The sequence below is a fragment of the Erythrolamprus reginae genome, chromosome 1 (assembly GCF_031021105.1).
Source record: "Erythrolamprus reginae isolate rEryReg1 chromosome 1, rEryReg1.hap1, whole genome shotgun sequence".
Classification (NCBI taxonomy): domain Eukaryota; kingdom Metazoa; phylum Chordata; class Lepidosauria; order Squamata; family Dipsadidae; genus Erythrolamprus; species Erythrolamprus reginae.
Genome location: NC_091950.1, coordinates 348,520,107 through 348,540,527, shown reverse-complemented (window position 1 = coordinate 348,540,527; position 20,421 = coordinate 348,520,107). Strand labels below are relative to the sequence as shown.

At 41.0% G+C, this 20,421-nt stretch overlaps 1 protein-coding gene and 1 long non-coding RNA gene across 3 annotated transcripts in view; one reads left to right on the top strand and one right to left on the bottom strand.

Annotated features, from left to right (window-relative positions):
• LOC139157447 (uncharacterized) overlaps positions 1-19,122 on the top strand; it is a 40,321-nt gene extending 21,199 nt beyond the window's left edge. The window contains exons 6-7 of the long non-coding RNA XR_011557488.1: positions 18,032-18,096; positions 18,489-19,122. This is a non-coding gene — a long non-coding RNA (uncharacterized lncRNA). The remainder of the gene's footprint in view (positions 1-18,031; positions 18,097-18,488) is intronic.
• Positions 8,339-20,421, bottom strand: part of CAPN11 (calpain 11) — a 65,947-nt gene continuing 53,864 nt past the window's right edge. For both annotated transcript variants that reach the window (XM_070734222.1, XM_070734223.1), the window contains exons 16-22: positions 19,237-19,294; positions 18,501-18,565; positions 17,026-17,094; positions 16,799-16,877; positions 13,581-13,697; positions 13,025-13,083; positions 8,339-11,465 (exon numbers count right to left, since the gene is read on the bottom strand). In XM_070734222.1, the coding sequence (XP_070590323.1) occupies positions 11,439-11,465; positions 13,025-13,083; positions 13,581-13,697; positions 16,799-16,877; positions 17,026-17,094; positions 18,501-18,565; positions 19,237-19,294 (474 nt within the window). In that variant the 3' untranslated portion in view covers positions 8,339-11,438. The remainder of the gene's footprint in view (positions 11,466-13,024; positions 13,084-13,580; positions 13,698-16,798; positions 16,878-17,025; positions 17,095-18,500; positions 18,566-19,236; positions 19,295-20,421) is intronic.

Genomic DNA, 20,421 nt, shown 5'->3' with positions numbered 1-20,421 from the left:
TATAGGGCCAAGTTAATTGAAAGAAACTCTCTTTCTGTTTTTTATCATAAGTAAACTCAGGCAGAGTGAGCACATTCTAAAGCTCAATTAAGTAATGGGACCCAGGAAATATGCCTGTCTCCTACCAGAGTACAGTGATCTCTCGATTAGCGCGGGGGTTACGTTCCAAGACCTCCCGCGCTAATCGATTTCCGCGTTATAGTGGTGCGGAAGTAAAAAACACCATCTACGCATGCGCGCCATTTTTTTCATGGCCGCACATGCGCAGATGGTGGAGTTTGCGTGTGGGCGGCGGGGAAGACCAAGGGAAGGTTCCTTCAGCCGCCCAACAGCTGATCTGCTCCGCAGCGCGGAAGCAGCGAGGAGCCGAAGATGGGGTAAAGGCAAAGGGGAAACCCCATCTTCGGCTCCTCGCTGCTGCCGCGCTGCGGAGCGGATCAGGTGTTGGGCAGCTGAAGGAACCTTCCCTTGGTCTTCCCGCCGCCCAGGCAAAGGGGAAACCCCAATATCGCTTGCCGCTTGCCGCTTGCCGTATTGCAGCTTGGAGCCTTGCTTCGCCTCCTTCGCTGCAATACGGCAAGCGGCAAGCGATCTTGGGGTTTCCCCTTTGCCTGGGCGGCGCTGGGGCCATGCGGAGCCGCTCATCTAGGGGGGCGTGGACCGGCAAGGTGCCCTCCGCTCTCTCTCTTTCTCTCCCTGTTACCGGTGTGGTATAAGAGAGAGAAAGAAAGAGAAAGGAGGGCGACTTGCCAGTCCACGCCCCCCTGGATGAGCGGCCCCGCATGGCCCCAGCGCCGGACTCCGCCGTTGCCTCCGCCCTTGTTCGGCTCTGCAGCTGAGAGGCCACGTCCACCCCCTCCTCGGTGTCCCCGGCACCCAGCGTCCCCACGCCGCCTCCACCTCCCGGTAATGCGCCCGACCTCTGCCTCTCTCTTTCTCTCTCATATACCACGCCGGCAACAGGGAGAGAAAGAGAGAGAGAACTAGCGCAGACTTATTTTTTAATTAATATTTTTTGAAAAACCGCGTTGCAGCGTTTCGCGCTAATCGAGACCGTGCTATTCGAGGGATCACTGTATTCCCCCTCCAGATGGCTCTGTCCAGATAGCTCTATCCCATTGACATCCAGGAAACGGATTATTCTCCCAGGTTTGTGATTGGATTAATTTTTTTTCTCGGGGCAGTTCATGGTTTGTGTCCAGTCATCTATGTTCTCTCTGCTTGCTTGGATTTTTTCTTCTTATTCTTGTAAGCCACCCAGATTTGTTGGAAGTCAGGCCTCTGAATGTGTGCGATTGAATGAATGGGCAACCAACCAACCAACCAACCAACCAACCAACCAACCAACCAACCAACCAACCAACCAACCAACCAACCAACCAACCAACCAACCAATAAGCCAGCTTTCTCATTTCACATTTTTATTTGTAATGTGTCCAATGGGTTGTGGGAAGAAAGATAAATCATCCTAGAGCCCTGGTTCCCAACATGGGGCCCATGCCCCACAAAGGGGCAATTTCATTTTTAATGGGGGCAATTAAACCTTGTTTAAACCTAGTTAATGGCCTTTTAGGCTTCCTCTGCGTGAGTAGTCCACTTTTTGAATAATAAGAATTATATGTCATGGGGGGGGGAGGCCTCAGGATTTTAGAGATGCTTCGGTGGGGCATGGCCAAAAAAAGGCTGGGAGCTACTGTCCTAGAGGTACCCAGAGGGCATCTTGAAATTGCAGAAATTAGATTAGACCTGCTCCATTTGTCTTGCAGTATCCTAAGTCATAGATGACAATGCTGAAGGGGAACATCAGCAAAGCTAGAGAGGAAAACAGAGTAGTGCTGCCTATCATTATTGGCCAACCTCCAGGAATTGACATGTTTCAGCAGAGAGTTGCAAGATGAAGGAATCAGCAACATGGAAAGCTAATTTTATGATGACAGTTTCGAGAGCTGTGGATAGCACTTGAAATCAATAGTGGCAAATGACCTGAGAATGGTATGAAGCGAGCAGTGAAGTAGGATTTGCGCTCTATAAACCTGAAGTGGCTCTTCATACTTTTGCCAACCTCACTTCCAGTGTTGACATTAGGGAGCATGAAAAATCTTGTGGACTTTTCAAGAGGGCCACTAACATTCCTGGTTCTGTTATTTTATTCTTTCCTGCTCAAATAATTTGAGTGATGCTTGACATAAGATGGAAGCAGTTTGTAAGAAGAAGAGATTGGAATGTAGGAGGAGGAGGAGGAGAATGGGTAAATGTACTGGATGTGGACTGTGTGACTCAGTTTCCCCTTTATTCTAAAGAAAAATTCAAAGAACAATACTTAAGCTTGCTACAAACTCAGGCTGCCCTTGGCATGATTTTTCACTTGGGTCCACCCAATGCCAGCTACCTAAATTATCCCAAAGCATATGTTAGGGCTCCAAGAACGAAGGCATTCCTATATGATAAGAAACAACAGCTGGAGCATCCAGGGAGAGTCGTCTTGTCTGCGCTCAATCTTATCTCCTACAAAAGGCCTTTAGAGCCAGCAAAGTCTGGAATTCTGGTAGGACTTGATTTGTAACAGGAGGAAAATCTTCCATCGGATGGGTGGAGTGGGGGGTCCTGAGCTTTGCATGCAGTAGGCAACAGCAGCTGGCATAAGCAGGTGAGCAGAGGCTGGGCGGATTCTCCTCCACCCTGTGTTTGCCCAACTGCTGACTGATTTGGAAGAATTATGCAAGCAGTTGCTTGTAGGAAGAGAAAGCAAGTGGTGAGGATGGAGCCAGGCAGCTGAAGTTGAACGTTTCAAGTGCTAAGGGTTCTTTGTGATTGAAGTGCCTAGGGAGATGGCCAAATGACCAAGAGGAATCGCACAGCAAGGAGAATGTGCTTAGTGGCATTAAGGGACATGGCTCCAGAATTCTGAAGATTTATTTTTATACATATGTACAAAGGCCCAAATAATAAAGTATGTCCGCATATGTTTCAATTAGACTGCATTCTCCATTAGTCATGCATGTTCCTCTATTAAATGAATACAGTGGTACCTTTACTTACGAACTTAATTTGTTCTGTGAAGAGGTTATTAAGTAGAAAAGTTTGTAAGAAGAAGCAATTTTTCCCATAGGAATTAATGTAAAAGCAAATAATGTGTGTGATTGGGGAAACCACAAGGAGGATGGAGGCCCTGTTTCCTCCCAGGAGATTCCTAGACAGGCCCCACAGAGGCTTCTCCCTGCCTTTCCGGTTACAGTTTTGGAGGCTCGGGTTTGTAAGTGGAAAATGGTTCTTGAGAAGAGGCAAAAAAAAATCTTGAACACCTGGTTCTTATCTAGAAAAGTTTGTAAGTAGAGGCATTTGCAGATAGAGATACCACTGTATATAAATATTCCATATAACACCATTCCATAAGTGAAACAGGAGTGTATGCTTTTCATTTGGTCATACTTTTACCTAAAATGCAGTTTTGAATCGCAGCAGTTAAAGTTTAAATGTGAGTGCTAGTACTGAATTGCATCATTATTGGGATATCTCACATGGCAATATGGGATGAATTCATTTTCCTAATTTGGTTTTCTTCAAATGCAGCATTGTTCCACAAAAACTGCTGCATAAACAGAAGTACCACTAGTACTTCTAGTGGTAGTACCACTCTAAAGCCTTGGTCAGGCCACATCTAGAGTATTGCATCCAGTTTTGGTCACCACACTACAAACCCCCCCTCCCCACTGAACTCTAGAGAAAGTGCAGAAGAGAGCAACCAGGATGATAAGGGGTCTGGAAAATAAAACATACAAAGAGTGGTTGCAGAGGAACTGGGCATGGTCAGTCTGGCGAAGAGAAGGACCAGGGGTCACATGATAGCAGTGTTCCAAGACATGAGGGGATGCCACAGAGAGGAGGGGGTCAGGCTGTTCTCTTTTGCTATCAAACTCCATGGACTGCATCAGCTACCGATTGGTTTCCGGATGCAATTCAAAATGTTGGTAATGACCTGTAAAGCCCTACATGGCATCGGGCTAGGTTATTTGTGAGACCACCTGTTGTATGAGTCCCAGAGACCACTGGAATCAGCTCCCCCCAGAGATACATACTCCTTCCACCCTCCTCACCTTCTGCAAGAGTCCGAAGACTCATCTATGCCAGCAGGCTTGGGGCGATTAGACCTTAGCCCCCTGGCCGACGAATGTTATGTATGGTTGTTGTCCGAGTGGATATGATTGATTTTTAATATAATTGGGGATTTTAGACTAGTTTATTTAGTTTTAAATTAATTGGATTTAGGCTACTGTATTGTATTTGATTTTTATATTTCGTAAGACACCTGGATACCTCGAAGAGGGGCAGCATATAAATCAAGTAAGTAAGTAAACAAACAGACAAACAAACAAACAAACAAACGTTAATAAATATGGGCAATAATATATTTGCAATAAATGTATAACTAGGGATGAAAAAATACCTACAGCATATAGGTATGTGACAAAAAATGAAATGCCAAGCAAGATACTTCCAGTAGTTTTTCCTTTAGACCAGTGCTTCCCAACCTTGGCAACTTGAAGATATCTGGACTTCAACTCCTAGTATTCCCCAGCCAACGTTTGCTGGCTGGGGAATTCTGGGAGTTGAAGTCCAAGTACCTTCAAGTTGCCAAGGTTGGGAAACACTGCTTTAGACAGTCTCAAGGGGTTCTTTGAAATGCAGTTTTGTTTGGCAAATTCTTAATTGGACCAGAGTACCTCCGGAACCGCCTGCTACCGCACGAATCCCAGCGGCCGATAAGGTCCCACAGAGTTGGCCTTCTCCGGGTCCCATCGACTAAACAATGTCGTCTGGCGGGCCCCAGGGGAAGAACCTTCTTTGTGGCAGCCCCGGCCCTCTGGAATCAACTCCCCATGGAGATTAGAACTGCTCCCACCCTCCTTGTCTTCCGTAAACTACTTAAGACCCACCTATACCGCCAGGCATGGGGGATTTGAGACATCTTTCCCCCAGGCTTATTATAATTTATGTTTGGTATGTATGTGCTGTTTGGTTTTTAATTATGATAGGGTTTTTAGTTTTTTAATATTAGATTTGTGCCTGTATAATATTGTTTTATCGTTGTTGTGAGCCGCCCCGAGTCTTCGGAGAGGGACGGCATACAAATCTAATAAATTATTATGATTATTATGATTATGATTATGATTATGATTATGATTATTATTATTATTATTATTATTATTATTAAGACACTTGTGAGAGTGTCACAACTCCTTTTAGCAGACCAAGGGTGCCTCTTTCTTTATAGGAATATACCTAGAATGATTTTTACAAGTGTGTGTGTGTGTGTGTGTGTGTGTGTGTGTGTGAAATAACCTCTGCCTCATTTCCCCAGCACATTAGTCAATTTGAGATTCTGGAGCTGTTGATGGCAGCCTGCCGACCCTGGCTAACTGGTGCCACAGCCTCCAGATGGCTTTGTTGACACCTCAAAAGCCCATGCATCGGGGCTGTTCAGAGACCCATACACGAGAAAAAGAGGAATGGAAAAAAGATGTTGCCAAACACTGAATTACATTCGGTGAGCCACAGAAAGCTCCACCTTCTCCATTCATACAAGTTTCCTGGAAGCTTTTCATATCCAGCTGTGAGGTGCAGCTAATCCCAAAACACAGGAAAAGCATGCTGGCCTCCTACAAAGCTTTACCAGGGTAAGGTTTTGTGTGGTGCTAAATATACTGTCTCTAAAGACTGGACCTCAGGATCCTTTCTTACTCCCAGGGTTTTGGACCGTTGAACCGAAACAGAAGCAATGTCCAAGAAGGGAAGAACAAACTGTGTTTGTTGGGAGCTTGGCACATGGTTTTTCAGTTGTAGCCACCTAGCATGATGAATGCTCACGCCAAACTAGCACAGGAAGTCCATGAAAGCTTATTACTATTCCAAGCTGAAGGATATTACGAGTTAGATTTTTCTCTATTTCAGTAAATACTTGGGATAAACATTAAGAGCTGGTTTCCTGCAACAGCTGACTTTTGGATCAAATTTTAATTTCTGGGTGACTCAAACTCCTGCATATACTCTATACTGCCCCCCCAAAATAAAGGGAACACTCAAATAACACATCCTAGGGCTGAATGAATGAAATATTCTCATTGAATTTGCACAACTATTCCATTTGCACAACAGCATGTGAAATGGACTGTCAACCATTGTTCCTTACTAAGTGGACGGTTTGATTTCACAGAAGTTTGATTTACTTGAATTTATATTCTATTTTTAAGTGTTCCCTTTATTTTTTTGAGCAATGTATTTATATCTATCTATCTATCTATCTATCTATCTATCTATCTATCTATCTATCTATCTATCTATCTATCATCTCTCTATCTAATGATGTACCTTTTTCCTCCCTAAAATGGCTGATAATTTGAGTGGTCTTGTACTCTGAATGTAGCTCTCCCCCCCAGCCCTAACCAGGTGCTAATGATCTTACCAGCTCTTACCAGCTTGCAAGCTCTTTCATTGTTATTCACTGTGAAGAATGTTTTCCAAGCCCTAAGACTCTCCAGGGGTTTTTTCATTGCTCTAACTTGCTCCGAATAAGTTTCTTTCCAGCCCTAACCAGATGCTAACAATGTTCCCAGCTCTTACTGGTTTCCAAGCTGTTTCATTGTTACTCTTTGCGGAGAATGTTTTCCAAGCTCTAAGTCTGCAGTTTTTTCCATTGCTCTACTTGCTCCAAATGTTTCTTTCCAGGTGCTAATGATGTTCCCAGCTCTTACTGGCTTACAAGCTCTTTCATTGTTACTCTCAGAATAATGTTTTTTAAAAGCCCTAATCAGGGGACGCTAAGCCAGATGAATACCTGGTAAGCAGATTCTTTCCCCTATTTTTCTCCCCCAAAACTAAGGTGCATCTTATACTCTGGTGCGTCTTATGCTCCAAAAAATATGGTGTGTGTGTGTGTGTTCATAAATTTTCACAGGTATATGTAAGTAGACTGTTCTGAGTTTGGGTTTTTCCCCATGTAATATTTTTAGTGTCATATATATGAAGGTCTTGCCATATTCAGGTTTCTTCCCGTGTAAATTTCAGAGATTATATATATATAATGCCACATAGGATAAGCTTTTCTTTTCTCTAGATCACTCCCTGGGAATTGTTTTTTTTTTACACTTTCAAAATGGGAATAACCTGCATTCAGTTTAATTGTTTAGAGAAAATTATACTATAAATTAGCAGCTCACTTAAAATTATTGGTCAGGAGCAGTGTCATGACAAAACTAAAGAAAAAAAAGTATTTCTAATGTTTTACAGAAATAATCCCTATATTATTTCCACTTTCCAAAAGTGGGTAATTCTAAAAAAAACCTCAACCCATAATTAGAGTAGAGCTATCCTAAAATAATGCCCCAAAACCAGAAAGCTCAAGGCAATACAATTTTGTATTAATTTTTTTCAGCCCATGTGATATGAATCCAACCTAAATAAAGGAGGGGGGGGTACATGCTTGGAATATTATTTACTAGTCCAGCATAAATTTAAGATAGCTATTTGTAAATTCTCTGAGGATCTTTAAGTTCTCATTCTGAATTATATATTAAAGCAATGACTGAATATAATTAATCCCCTAAACTAATCTAACTAATGCTTCCCTATATTCTTAAACCAATCCAGTCATTTTCTAGTCATTTTAGGAACCACAATGTAAGAGACAAGATTGCAATCTGTGTTAAAAGAGCTATTATGCCACCTGCTGGTTTCTGGATAAAATATAGAACTGGATTGGATTTTATATTTTCATCTGCTTTTGTGTTTTGTGCAATGCTATTTCAGAGATATTAATTAAGATTACCACCTCTTGCTACAATACATTTTGACATAAGGATTGATGTAAATTCTTTAGCTTTAATAGCGCTACCTTTCCTACTCTTCCAATTTAATTACTTCAATGATATTTATGAGCTGACTTTGTCACGTATTGATTAGTTCTGGTACATTTGTTGATAGACTATAATTTCTGGTCTAAAATATTAAAAAAATGAAAGCAACCATGCTTTCAGGTAAAACAATTCGTATCTATATTAAGGCAGAAATATTGCAACACAATAGACACTTATGAAATAATATTCAATCCTTCGAGTTTCCAAGAATCTTTCATCAGAATCAGGTTTTTCTATCTGCAGACAATTCCTACTGTTTTTAAGACTGTAAAATAATACAGATATGGCTTGGAAATTTCTTGTACTTCTTCCTTTTCTGAATTTTAACCATGTTTGCCATGTAGCAGCAAATACATGGTAAATTTAACCTTGGAGCACTACCCTTCCATTATGTTATTTTTTTCGGTTTAACAAAAACATAAATGGTATTTTTATCCTTGGACGTTTTATAATTAGTTGTTGGTAACATACAGTACATTTCAACATTTTTTTTCATGCAACTGATTGGAAGATACTTTTTCTAATATAGTCTGCACATTTTTATAGAAATATTTATGAAATCTCCTTTAACAAATGGCTCCTAATAAAATCCATTTGCTTCCAATAATTTTAACCACTATTAATAAAATTGCACACATACATGCATACACACATAAACACCAAACATATTTCCATTTAATAAATTTCTATTATTTTACATATGTTGCAATTTGAATTAAGGCAGGAAGAGAGTAGATAAGCCCTTGCAAGAAAGCAGTAAGTTGTTGCCAGCCTCTGGACACAAGAACATGAATTAGTTTGGACCAGTATTGCACAGAGAAATATTCTGTTATTACAAGAGTAATGTGTCAAATTAAATAGATTAATGAAACTATGCCATTTAGTATCATTTGCACTTCTACCAGGATCTGGTAGTCCCAGTTCAACACATTAGTCTCTCTTTCCCCTACTAGGACTTGGTTACCTAAACCTCCTATATTCATGTTGCAATCTTAATTTTCAGCTCCCTCTTATCTCCTGCAGCATTTTTTGTAAAGGTTTCTGAAAACCTAACTCTTGGCTAAAGAATGTACTGTTCACTGTACATACTCTGAAATCTGCACTTTCTTAGTGTATATGACTTGAATATAGAAAACATGGTCACCCCTTTTTCTGAGGAACAGATTACAGAGTGATGACTTCATCCTTTTAATCAAATGAATTATAATCTTCCTAGGAGAGCCCAGAAGACATAAATAATTTCCTTATTTGGTTTGTAAAGCATAAGACTCTCAATCTTCATTTAATGCCAATAACATAGGATCCCACCTACAACATTTCTAAATTAAAGCATTAGCTTTTAGTAGATATTCTTTTAAATAGTTGCTTTGCGCTTGTGAATCAAGAAAGAGACAATTTTGAGATCATATACAGTACAAACTCCTCTTTTGTACAAGTTACTTATCTATTATGCAAGTTGGACATATGGAGAATGATGAAACTGCAGGTTAGATGGGAACATTTAGCTTGACCCTATTCAATCAATGTAGGATGGACAGCATTACCCGAAAGGATATTCTACTCAAGACTACTGCAGCGACTTAGTAGTAAGAAGTGATGTACAAAGTCATGTATTTCCTGTGTAGATATTTTATTCCACTCTGATACCTTCAGAATATTAAAGCTACTAGCAAAAAAAAAGAAAAAGAGGAAAAAGAGATATTTTTAGCCAAGGACAAGTCAGAGGCATAACTGGAAACAACACTCAGAAATAACATTTTCCTTCAATTAAGCCACATTACTTGTTGTACATAGATATTGCTCTTGGAATACAAGGCATGTAGTGACCTGACCTATGCTTACAACTTCAACAGTAGCCTAGCCCAGTGATGGTGAACCTATGGCACAGGTGCCACGTGGAGCCATATCTGCTGGCATGTGAGCCATTGCTCTAGTTAAGCACCAATGTGCATGTATATGCCTGCCAGCTGATTTTTGGCTCGCACAGAGGCTCATTTTGGCTTCCAGAGAGCCTCCGGGGGGATGGAGGAGGACGTTTTTATCCTCCTTCGGCTCCAGGGAAGCCTTTGGAGCCTGGGGAGAGTGAAACACGAGCCTACTGGGCTCACCAAAAGTTGGGAAACAAGCCATTTCTGGCCCTCCCTCCCCAGACATTGAATTATGGGTGTGGGCAGTCGTGCATGTGTGATAGCATGTGCACACGCTCTTTCGGCACCCGAGGAAAAAAAGGTTTGCCATCACTGGCCTAGCCCATTCACCAAGCTCTGTCAAAACATCATCCTTAGTTGCACTGTAACAGAAAATATTCCAAAATAGGCTATATTTGCAATATGTTGATGTTCTCATTCACTATGTATAAAACATAAAATTCAAGAGACACTTTAGTTTTGCTTTTAAAAAAAATACTTTTGTTGTTAAAAAATCTCCAAGTCTAGTGGAGATAAATTAAAAAAAAATAGGAAAGCATACCTTTAGGCACACTTCACTATTTCTATATTAGTTTTTAAAAACTTGAAATCAGTAAATCTAGACAGACTGTTCTTACATGGGAATTGGGGAAAGGGGCCACATTCTCCAGTGTGGTTATTGGAAAAGATGTTTTCCAACCATTTTCTATTTAGGATTTTGTACAGATCTAGCAGGACAGGCTGCTTAGCTGAGTCTGTACTAATGACTTGGGTGGTTGGCTTGCTAATTTAATTGTGAAAGAACAGAAACCTCAATATGGAGCATCTCTGTTTCTGGCACTGCTTATGAACTGCAGGGACTCTCAATGCAGTCCCATCATCCTTTGGAAGAAACAGCGTTTGTAAGCTGAGCATTATGCCTCTGCCGAGTTCCTTCATGAAATGAAAATAGTGGCTCTTCGTGACAGCGGAGTTTCTTAGTCATCTTGGCAAATGCCTGATTTCACCAACTTTTGGCACCACTTCAGAGCGTTCCCTGCATTACTTTAGAAAGCACTGTGTGGAAAGTTGAATTAGGGATAAAATTCCCTTTGTAACTTTTCTCACAGGAGAAAAAAGCAAAGTAGCAGATGCAGAACTTCCCAGCAAAGAGAAAGAGGCTTTCTTGCAAGATCAAAATCAGCCATAGCCAGTGAAGAGGGAAAGACTAATTGATCATAATAACTGAACTGCAATCCTGCCTCTTGCTAACTCCAAAGGCTTGATAAGCTCAGTAAAATCGCTAAAATACCCATGCAGTGAATGAACAAACATGCATCTGTGCCCCCCTCGCTCGCTTTTCCCCAGGTCCTAAAATGCTGCTATCAAGGCCTTATGCTAACAGCAGGAAATAGCCTGCTTCCTGAAGAAGCTTTGACACGTAAATCTGAGAGAACATAAATCACAGGATATTGTTGGGTCTGTTGCCAAGAGGAAGAAGAAAGCAGGTTCTGTAACTGGATGCGGTGGCAAAGAATGGATGGGGTTGATGGGCCGTCACATGTCTGTAGATCTGACATATGGAAGGCACTCAGGATAGTCCAGTCCCATCTGGTCGTCTTTATGAAGTTCCATCACTGCATTAGCCGCACATTGTGAATGTCAGCCACTGTGGAGAAAAGAAAGCAACAAAGAAACTCAGAATGATACACTAGGCCAGCGATGGTGAACCTGTGTCATGGGTGCCACAGGTGGCATGCGGAGCCATATCTGCTGGCACGTGAGCCGTTGCCTAGCTCAGCTTCAATGTGCATGTGTGTGCCAGCCAGCCGATTTTTGGCTTGCACAGAGGCTCTGAGAGGGTGTTTTTGGTTTCCAGAGAGCCTCCGGGAGATGGGGGAGGACATTTTTACCCTCCTCCAGCTCCAGGGAAGTCTTTGGAGCCTCGGGAGTGCAAAACATGAGCCTACTGGGCCCACCAGAAGTTGGGAAACAGGCTGTTTCCAGCCTCCAGAGGGCCTCCAGAGTGTGGGAGACGCTGTTTTCGCCCTCCCCAGGCATTGAATTATGGGTATGGGCACTCGTGCACGTACGCTCTTTTGGCAACGGAGGGAAAAAAGGTTCGCCATCTTTGCACTAGGCTATAATCTGCTTTATTTTCAGAATTATTTAGGAATCAAATATAAAAGCTGCAATATTTTGTCATATGTTGTCAGAATGATTTTATTTCCGTATAGACCTCCAAATGTCTTTCCTTTTTCCTTGTATATATAAACATCTCCTTGGATATTTCATGATTATCTCAAGAGTAAATTACTCAAAGCAAAACTAAACTTTCTCTCAAGCCTTTCTCTCCTATAATTCAATGATAACGCTATTATCTATCAAAAAAGGTCTAAACCTGTTTTTTTCCCCTTTCATCTCTTCTAAATAGCTCATTTTTTTCCTGCCATATCCAGATGATGTCCAAAAGATCCTAAAAATAAAAAGTGATGGTTATAAATAGTGTTGGGCGAACCGAGCTTGCAAAGTTCGGGTTTGTACCGAACTTTGTGAAGTTCGGTATGCCAAACCCAAACCCAAACTTTTCCGAAAGTTCGGCAAAAGTTCGGGTTCAGGTTCGGGAGGACCCCGAGAAGCGCTGCCGCCCGGCTGTCACCTTCCCAGAAGAGCCGGGGAGCTGTCGGCCGGTCGGGAGGCGCAAACGGAAGTGGGGAATCCCAATAGGGGATTCCAGGAGCAGAGCTTTGACATCACAGAGACGTCCTTCCTGGAGTCCCCGTTTCGGCCGGCCAGGAAGGACGTCTCCGTGATGTCAAAGCTCTGCCCTGGAATCTCCTATTGGGATTCCCCACCTCCATTTGCGCCTCCCGACCGCCCGACAGCTCCACGGCTCTTCTGGGAAGGTAACAGTCGGGCGGCAGCGCTTCTCGGTGTTCTCCCGAACCCGAACTTTTGCCAAACTTCCAGGTTCGGCGTTCAGGAGAACGCCGAGAAGCGCCCCGGCTGTTTCGGAAGGTGACAGCTGGGCGGTGGCACTCCTCGGCTCCTTGAGTTCGGGTTCGGGTAAAGTTTGGGTTCGGGTCTGGCACCGAACCAGAACTTTTACGGCAAAAGTTCGGGTGCTGAACCTGAACCTTGTATTCGGAGAGGGGTTGGCTTACAAATCTAATAAATTATTATTAATTATTATTATAAATAAATTAAAAAACATCTTAACTTCCTTACCTCACCAAGGTCCATCACAGCACTTCCAGAGCCATCTGGATCCAAACTGCGGAAGAATCCTGAAAAGTTTTTTAGAAAATAAAGAAAAAAGCCTTTTTGGTAAAAGAATTTTTATTCCAACTTTATCATCAACTAGTTCCACAAAGGAGCATACACATCAAACCTTGGACAATCAAAGGAACAGATAACTACTTAAAAAGTAGTCATTGCTTTGGGTAAATGACACAATTTAGCTCAGTAGCTTGGCAGAGCCTAATCTGGGGAGCTAAAATGGCTGCAATATACATCAACACCTATGGATGTTTAAATGAATTGTATAATCAGCTGATTTTGGAATTCATTTATACCACAATAGGAGCTTCCCTCCCTCCCTCCCTCCCTCCCATTTCACAATTTAAGGATTTGGTGTAGCAAAGCTGTTTTTTTAAATAATCATATTACAACAATAAAGCAGAAATTCACCCATCATGCTTTGAGATGAACCTACACGAAATGAGGGCTATTAATTGCCTTGGTAGGTGGCTGCCTTATCAGCCCCTTCCCTGTAAGCACTTACTGAACATAGTTTCCAGCTTGACTAGACAGCAGACAAAGTTATCAAAGTCCACACCCATTGATTCATCAGCATAGCGCGCTACTATCACTTGATGCAACTTGTTGTCCAGTTTAAAACCTAAAGATTTAGAAATAGAACATTAACCATGACAGAGTGAAAGTCATGAGGTGGACTAGAAGAGATTCAGGGAATGATTTAAAAACTCAGGAAAGTTGAAAAACATGAAGAATAAGCTGATTAGATGACATATCTTTAGGAGGAGTCTAAAACCACTTAGTTGCTGGAATTGTCTATATTTATAATACAGAAGCAGGTGCTGAGGATGAATTCCAGCTTGAGCAGTGGTGCTTAACTTGGGGGTTGAACAGCCATTTCACTGGGGTTGCCTAAGATCATGGAAAAGACAATTTTGCCCTGGTGTTAGAACTAAACATAGAAGACTGACGGCAGAAAAAGACCTCATGATCCATCTAGTCTGCCCTTATACTATTTTCTGTATTTTATCTTAGGATGGATATATGTTTATCCCAGGCATGTTTAAATTCAGTTATTATAGATTTATCTACCACGCCTGCTGGAAGTTTGTTCCAAGGATCTACTACTCTTTCAGTAAAATAATATTTTCTCATGTTGCTTTTGATCTTTCCCACAACTAACTTCAGATTGTGTCCCCTTGTTCTTGTGTTCACTTTCCTATTAAAAACACTTTCCTCCTGGACCTTATTTAACCCTTTAACATATTTAAATGTTTCGATCATGTCCCCCTTTTTCCTTCTGTCCTCCAGACTATACAGATTGAGTTCATTAAGTCTTTCTTGATACGTTTTATGCTTAAGACCTTCCACCATTCTTGTAGCCCGTCTCTGGACCCGTTCAACTTTGTCAATATCTTTTTTGTAGGTGAGGTCTCCAGAACTGAACACAGTATTCCAAATGTGGTCTCACCAGCACTCTATATAGCGGGATCATAATCTCCCTCTTCCTGCTTGTTATACCTCTAGCTATGCAGCCAAGCATCCTACTTGCTTTCCCTACCGCCTGACTGCACTGTTCACCCATTTTGAGACTGTCAGAAATCACGACCCATAAATCCTTCTCTTCTGAAGTTTTTGCTAACACAGAACTGCCAATACAATACTCAGATTGAGGATTCCTTTTCCCCAAGTGCATTATTTTACATTTGGAAACATTAAACTGCAGTTTCCATTGCTTTGACTAAAGCTTCTATTCTGGCGCCTTGGAACATATTTTTACAATCCGACCAATCAGGTGTTTACAGTGGGGGTGTCAATCAGCTTAAAGCTCTGTTGGGAGAATTGGCGCTACACTTTTGGTTCGGGGTCACCACAACATGAGGAACTGTATTAAGGGGTTGTGGCATTAGAAATGTTGAGAACCACTCTGCTAGAGGCTGGAGGCAAATTCTACTATGTTTGGAAAAAATGCAGTGGAAATATTAACTTATTGATCTGTATGTATTTGCAGTAAGAAATCACATTAGAGTTTTAGGGTTTTTTAAACACAAAAGGATATACTCCTTGGAATAAGAGAGACTACAATATAAATGTTTTCCCTAAGAACCATTCTTAAGAAAATCATATCTTCAATGCACAAGGGAGGGGAAAGAATGTGTCTGTCTTGCTCCTCCAAGGAAAAGCTCTCTAATAGTGAACCTTGAGTTATATTATTAAGTGAAGTTTTTCTTGGAGGAACAAGATTGAGTTGTAGAAAGGAGTCCCTTTCATTTAATTGAACAAGCAATTATTAGATTAGCTATAAGAAATCAATACGTGTTGACTGGGGACTTGAACTCTCGAGGCAATGTCCTCAGAATTAGGGGAGTTAAAAATTCTCTTCTGAATCATGTCTAGGTAAAAATAGAATTCGGAGGACCAAACCTACAGCTTTCTATTGGATCATAAAGGCAATTAATAGTGCATCGTGAGTTATATTATTAAGTGAGGCTTTCCTTCGAGGAACAAATGAGTCCCTTTCATTTATTTCTTTTTGTTTCCAAATGATGTAAAAGAATTGGGCAATTCTGGCAGGGGAAGAAATGATTGTATTATCTGGAGCTTTGCATGGTAAGTTCAATAACATGAATAACATATTTTTTATTTGTCACAAAACTGCAATTCTCATTAATGTGCTCAAATTGAAAGATCTGATTCCAAATCAGAATGTGAAAGTAGCATTAGGATCAGTGGCCAAGCAGTTTCCGAAGTTCTTGCAGCCAATCTGGGAGGCTGGAACCTGTTGTGGTTAGCTCTGGCCCAGCTCCTGCCCCAAGGACTGTGGATGTGGGGGAGACATCCACATGCTGCAGGCCTGTTTTGCCCCCAGTGGAATCTGCTGATGAAGGCTCCTCTGACCAAGAAGACATGAGTGACAGGGAGGAGGAGAGTGTGGCAGACAGCTCAGAAGGAGATCAATTATCTAGCTCCTCCTTGGATTCAGAACAAGAGTTAATGATACAGCCATGCATGCGGAGAGCTATGCATAGGCAACAACAACTGAGAGATTATTATCAAAGAAAATGAGGCCACCTGTGGTTGGGTGGGGCTGTGGTAATTAGTGAGGCTGCTATAAATAGCAGCCTGTGGGTTTAGCCATTGTGGAGGATTATCTGATCGTTGTGTTTCGTGACTGCTTTACTTTGACCTTTTGTGACTTTGACTTTGACCTTTTGTGTGCTGATTTTCCCCCGCTTTGAAACTAAACCAGAGCAAAGTGTGTTTCACTTTGTGAAAGAAGAAGGACTGTGAATTGCCTCACACTGCAAGCTAAGTATCACAGGACTGATAAGGGACTTGTACAAATTACCAGTTTGTTTGGAGACGAGTGTTCTTTGCTATACCAAAAGAGGGCTTAGGTTAAGTGAATTTTCATTATAAAGAACATTGTTTTGAATTTTCAAACGTGTGTGTGTCTGACATTTGTACCTGTGAATTTTTGGGAGGAGTCTACCAGAGAGCCCGACAGAACAGAACCCAACCCATGTTATTGATTACCTTTATTTTCCATACCCGAGAAAGGGATTTCATTCTCCTTTTACCCTCCACTGATCGTATTTTCAGGGAATAACAGAACAATTGAACAAATTCAGCATAAGTGAAAATTCAAAATATGCTGCATAATTAACATGTCAGTCTCTTCAGCTGATAAAGATTCCTACACCTACCAATGCAGCGTTTTCTAACCATCCCTTCCAGACTTACCAGCTGATTCCAAGGCCAGACGCATCTCGTAAGAGCTCATAGTTCCTGATTTATCCAAGTCATGCTGGCGAAATATAGTCTGTCTCACACATAAACAACAACAAAACAAAACGAAACAAAAAAGTGCTTAAGATTACTTTTCCCATACTCTCTTCATCTTTAAACCAAAACGCAGCTTCCACCAAAAGCTGTATTGACAACACACATATGCAAGGTATCTCTCTTACCAGCCAGTTTCTGATTTTGTTCCACAAAATCTGAAATTCTACAAGACCCAGACGAGCACTGCCATCTTTCTGAAGAGCAAAATAGTCAAGGAGAGAACTTCAAAGGTTAAAAAGAATGGCCTATAATCTGAAAGTCTGGGGAAATATTGGTAAATTGATGGGAAAATAGTGCTCTACCTTTATGACACTGAGAACACACATATAGAACCCATAAATAATCTTGGCAGGATTATGAGCTTTCCATGTTTGTCCAAAAAAACACACAAAAATATTTCCAAATGCAATTGACTATATATGCTGATCTAGACCACTAAGTTAAAGTCTAGAGTTAATATTTCAATAGGATCTTCTTAAACTAGAAGGAACATAATATAGCAGCAAGTAGTTATTGGTAAGAAAAATGTGATGCCAAGCTAAAGCTTGTGTACAAAGCTACTTGGCTATCACTGTTGTCCATGAAGGGTCTTGAGCAGACCTGGGCAAAGTGCGGCCCGCCTGCTGTCTATGACCGGACCGCGGAGGTTGGGGTCCTCTCCAGTGTGAGGGTGAAAGAGGTCACCGCATCTGCTGGGACTCCTCCTGTTCCTGCTTTCCTGATGAATCATGAAGAAAGCAGGAACTGGTGGAGTTCCAGCAGACGTAGTGAGCTCTTTCACCCTCGCACTGGAGCGGACCCCAACCTCCTACCGAGAGCGGCCAAGCACAGAAACCACGCAAACACTCCAGCGCAGTAACTGTGGTGCACTGTGTTGCCATAAAGCAAACAACTAGGGGTCTGTAGAGTGGGTCTGGGTGTTTAGGTCAGGTCAGGGTCTCGGTCTTTACAGTATTGGGTAGAACTGAGTTAATTATATTAGTCCAGCCCTCTAAAACCATCCCAATTTCTCAAGCAGCCCCATGGCAAAATTAATTGCCCACCCCGGTCTTGAGTCTATATAATGTCAAGTACCGTAGATTAATCTCGCAGCTTAATTCCATTTATTTGTTCAGATTTTTTTCTCCCCAGTGATCAACTCTAATTTCCTGGTGCTGTATCAGTGCTCCTATGGAAGAAAAAAAAATCTGAACAAGGTAACAGAAATAAAGATAAGCTTATTTTTTTTCAAATGAGATCTGTAATTAATTTCCAACTTTAACTCCCCATCCATGACATTTGTGAAGCCTTCCTACTGGTGCAAGAATGAATACTTTTGTGAACAGAGTATCAAGACAATATATAAAGTATGAACAATTTCTAGTACAGTATTATAAACCATCTTAACACATTTCTGGACCACTTATCAGTCTGGATACACAGGGACAAAATAAGATACAGATATATACTAGCTTAAATAGGTTTGGATAATTTGCAATTCAAAATAATGTAAAAGTCCAGGTATTTCTTAACACGGGGTAAGCTATGTATGTAGAATATATTTTGCTTGTCTATTTTATTATAACCAGGAAATCTCTCTTATTTATAGCAGAGAGGATACATCCATCAGATTGATCATGTTGCGACAAGAGTCCATGCTGAATCCATCAGTCTTCAGATCTTTGTCTAGACAAAGGAAGAAAAAGAGCCACATTTATTGAAGAACCTACAAAGGTCGCCCGGAAAATAATGCACATTTTTCTTCTCAGCCTACAGTAATGGTACGAATGTGAAACTTTTTAGATATACATTACAGTATTTGAATTGGCAGGAGTGCGTGTGTAAATTTTGTGTTTCTTCAGACAGATAGCTACAGCAGTATTTTGAAATGGCATCTGTAAGTGATGTATATTACAAGCAGCGTGTCATCATTGAATTTCGCAGTAAGGAGAAAGAAACTGCTGGGAACATTCACAAACGTTTGTGTACAGTTTATGGACAGAAGTATGTTTAGTCACTGGGCACAGAGGGTGAGGCCACTAGAGGTGATTCGCACAGTGCAGAAATGACTTTGTGACCAGAACAAGGAGTGGTACCAACAGGGCATACACAGCCTTGTGTCTCTCTGGAGAAGGCCATAGAATGGAATGGAGATTACGTGAAAAAATAGGGAATGTAGAATAAACATCATTCTTTCATGTGTGTAAGTTTCATTGTGTTCAATAAATAATTATTGAAAAAAATGTGATGCATTACTTTCCGGGTATTTCTAAGGTAACATTTGGAATACATAACATGGAAAGGAAGATGAAACAATGTGATTCCCTGTAATTCTGGATTGACTAAACACTACTTACGTCTAGAAATGACTCTATTCAAAATAGTTCTGAGTTCAAAAACACTGATTTCCATGTCCTGGAATAAGGGAGAACAGAGAATTAATTGTTTATTAAGGTATTATTAAGGTATTATAAATCCCATTTTCTTCTGAAGGTATTATTAAGGTATTATAAATCCCATTTTCTTCTGAAAGTAATTACTAATAATTTCTCACACATTGACACTACCTAGCGCAATTTACAAATGTGTGTCGGGATGGCTGCAACACCACTAAGGTAGATCATAACATTGGATACAGTTATGAGAATTCTGCAGTCAATATAGTTTATTTCAACAACAGCCACTTAAAAAAAGTATATCACGATATATGAATTTTTAATACACATTTGTTTTACTTTCCCAAGCTTTTGATGATAGAGACATGCTGTTAAGTCTCAATTTATAATCAAATTAATTTGATTATGAATCAAATTAAGCTCCGAGAAGATTACCTTGAAGGCAGTTATATATAAGAGATCTTTGATTTAAAGGTACAAATGGTCCTTGACATACGACCACAATTGACCCCAAAATTTCAGTTGTTAAGAGAGACATAAGTTAAGTGAGTTTCCCCCCATTTTATGACCTTTCTTGTTGATGTTAAGGGATGTTAAATTAAGTAATCCGGGTGTTAAATGAATAATTGCAGATGATAAATTAGTAATCTCGCTAGTAAGTAAATTTGTCCCCATTGATTTTGCTTGTCAGAAGGCCGTAAAAGGTGATCACCTGACCTTGGGACACAGCAATGGTCATAATTATGGACCAGGTGCCAAGCATCTGAATTTTGATCACATGATCAGGGGGATGCTGCAAAGATTGCACCTGTGAAAAATGGTCATAAGTCACTTTTTTCAGTCATCACCACTGGCAACCTTCAGTCTATTTATTTGCTTATTTAATTTAATTTAATTTAATTATTAAAATTTGTATGCTGCCCAACTCCCTAAGGACTCTGGGCAGCTGATACTATGGTATGATGCTCTGCAAAGAGTTCCCAGAACAGCATCTAGTGTGGCTAACAAGGCCAATCCGAGAATCCCTTCCACACTAAGGGGAGATGCATTCTGTCCCCTGTCTGGCCCCCAGATTTCACTGGTTCAGGGATTGTGTCTTTGCCTTGGTCTCCTCGAAATGGAGAAGGCCATGCTGCGTCTTTAGCC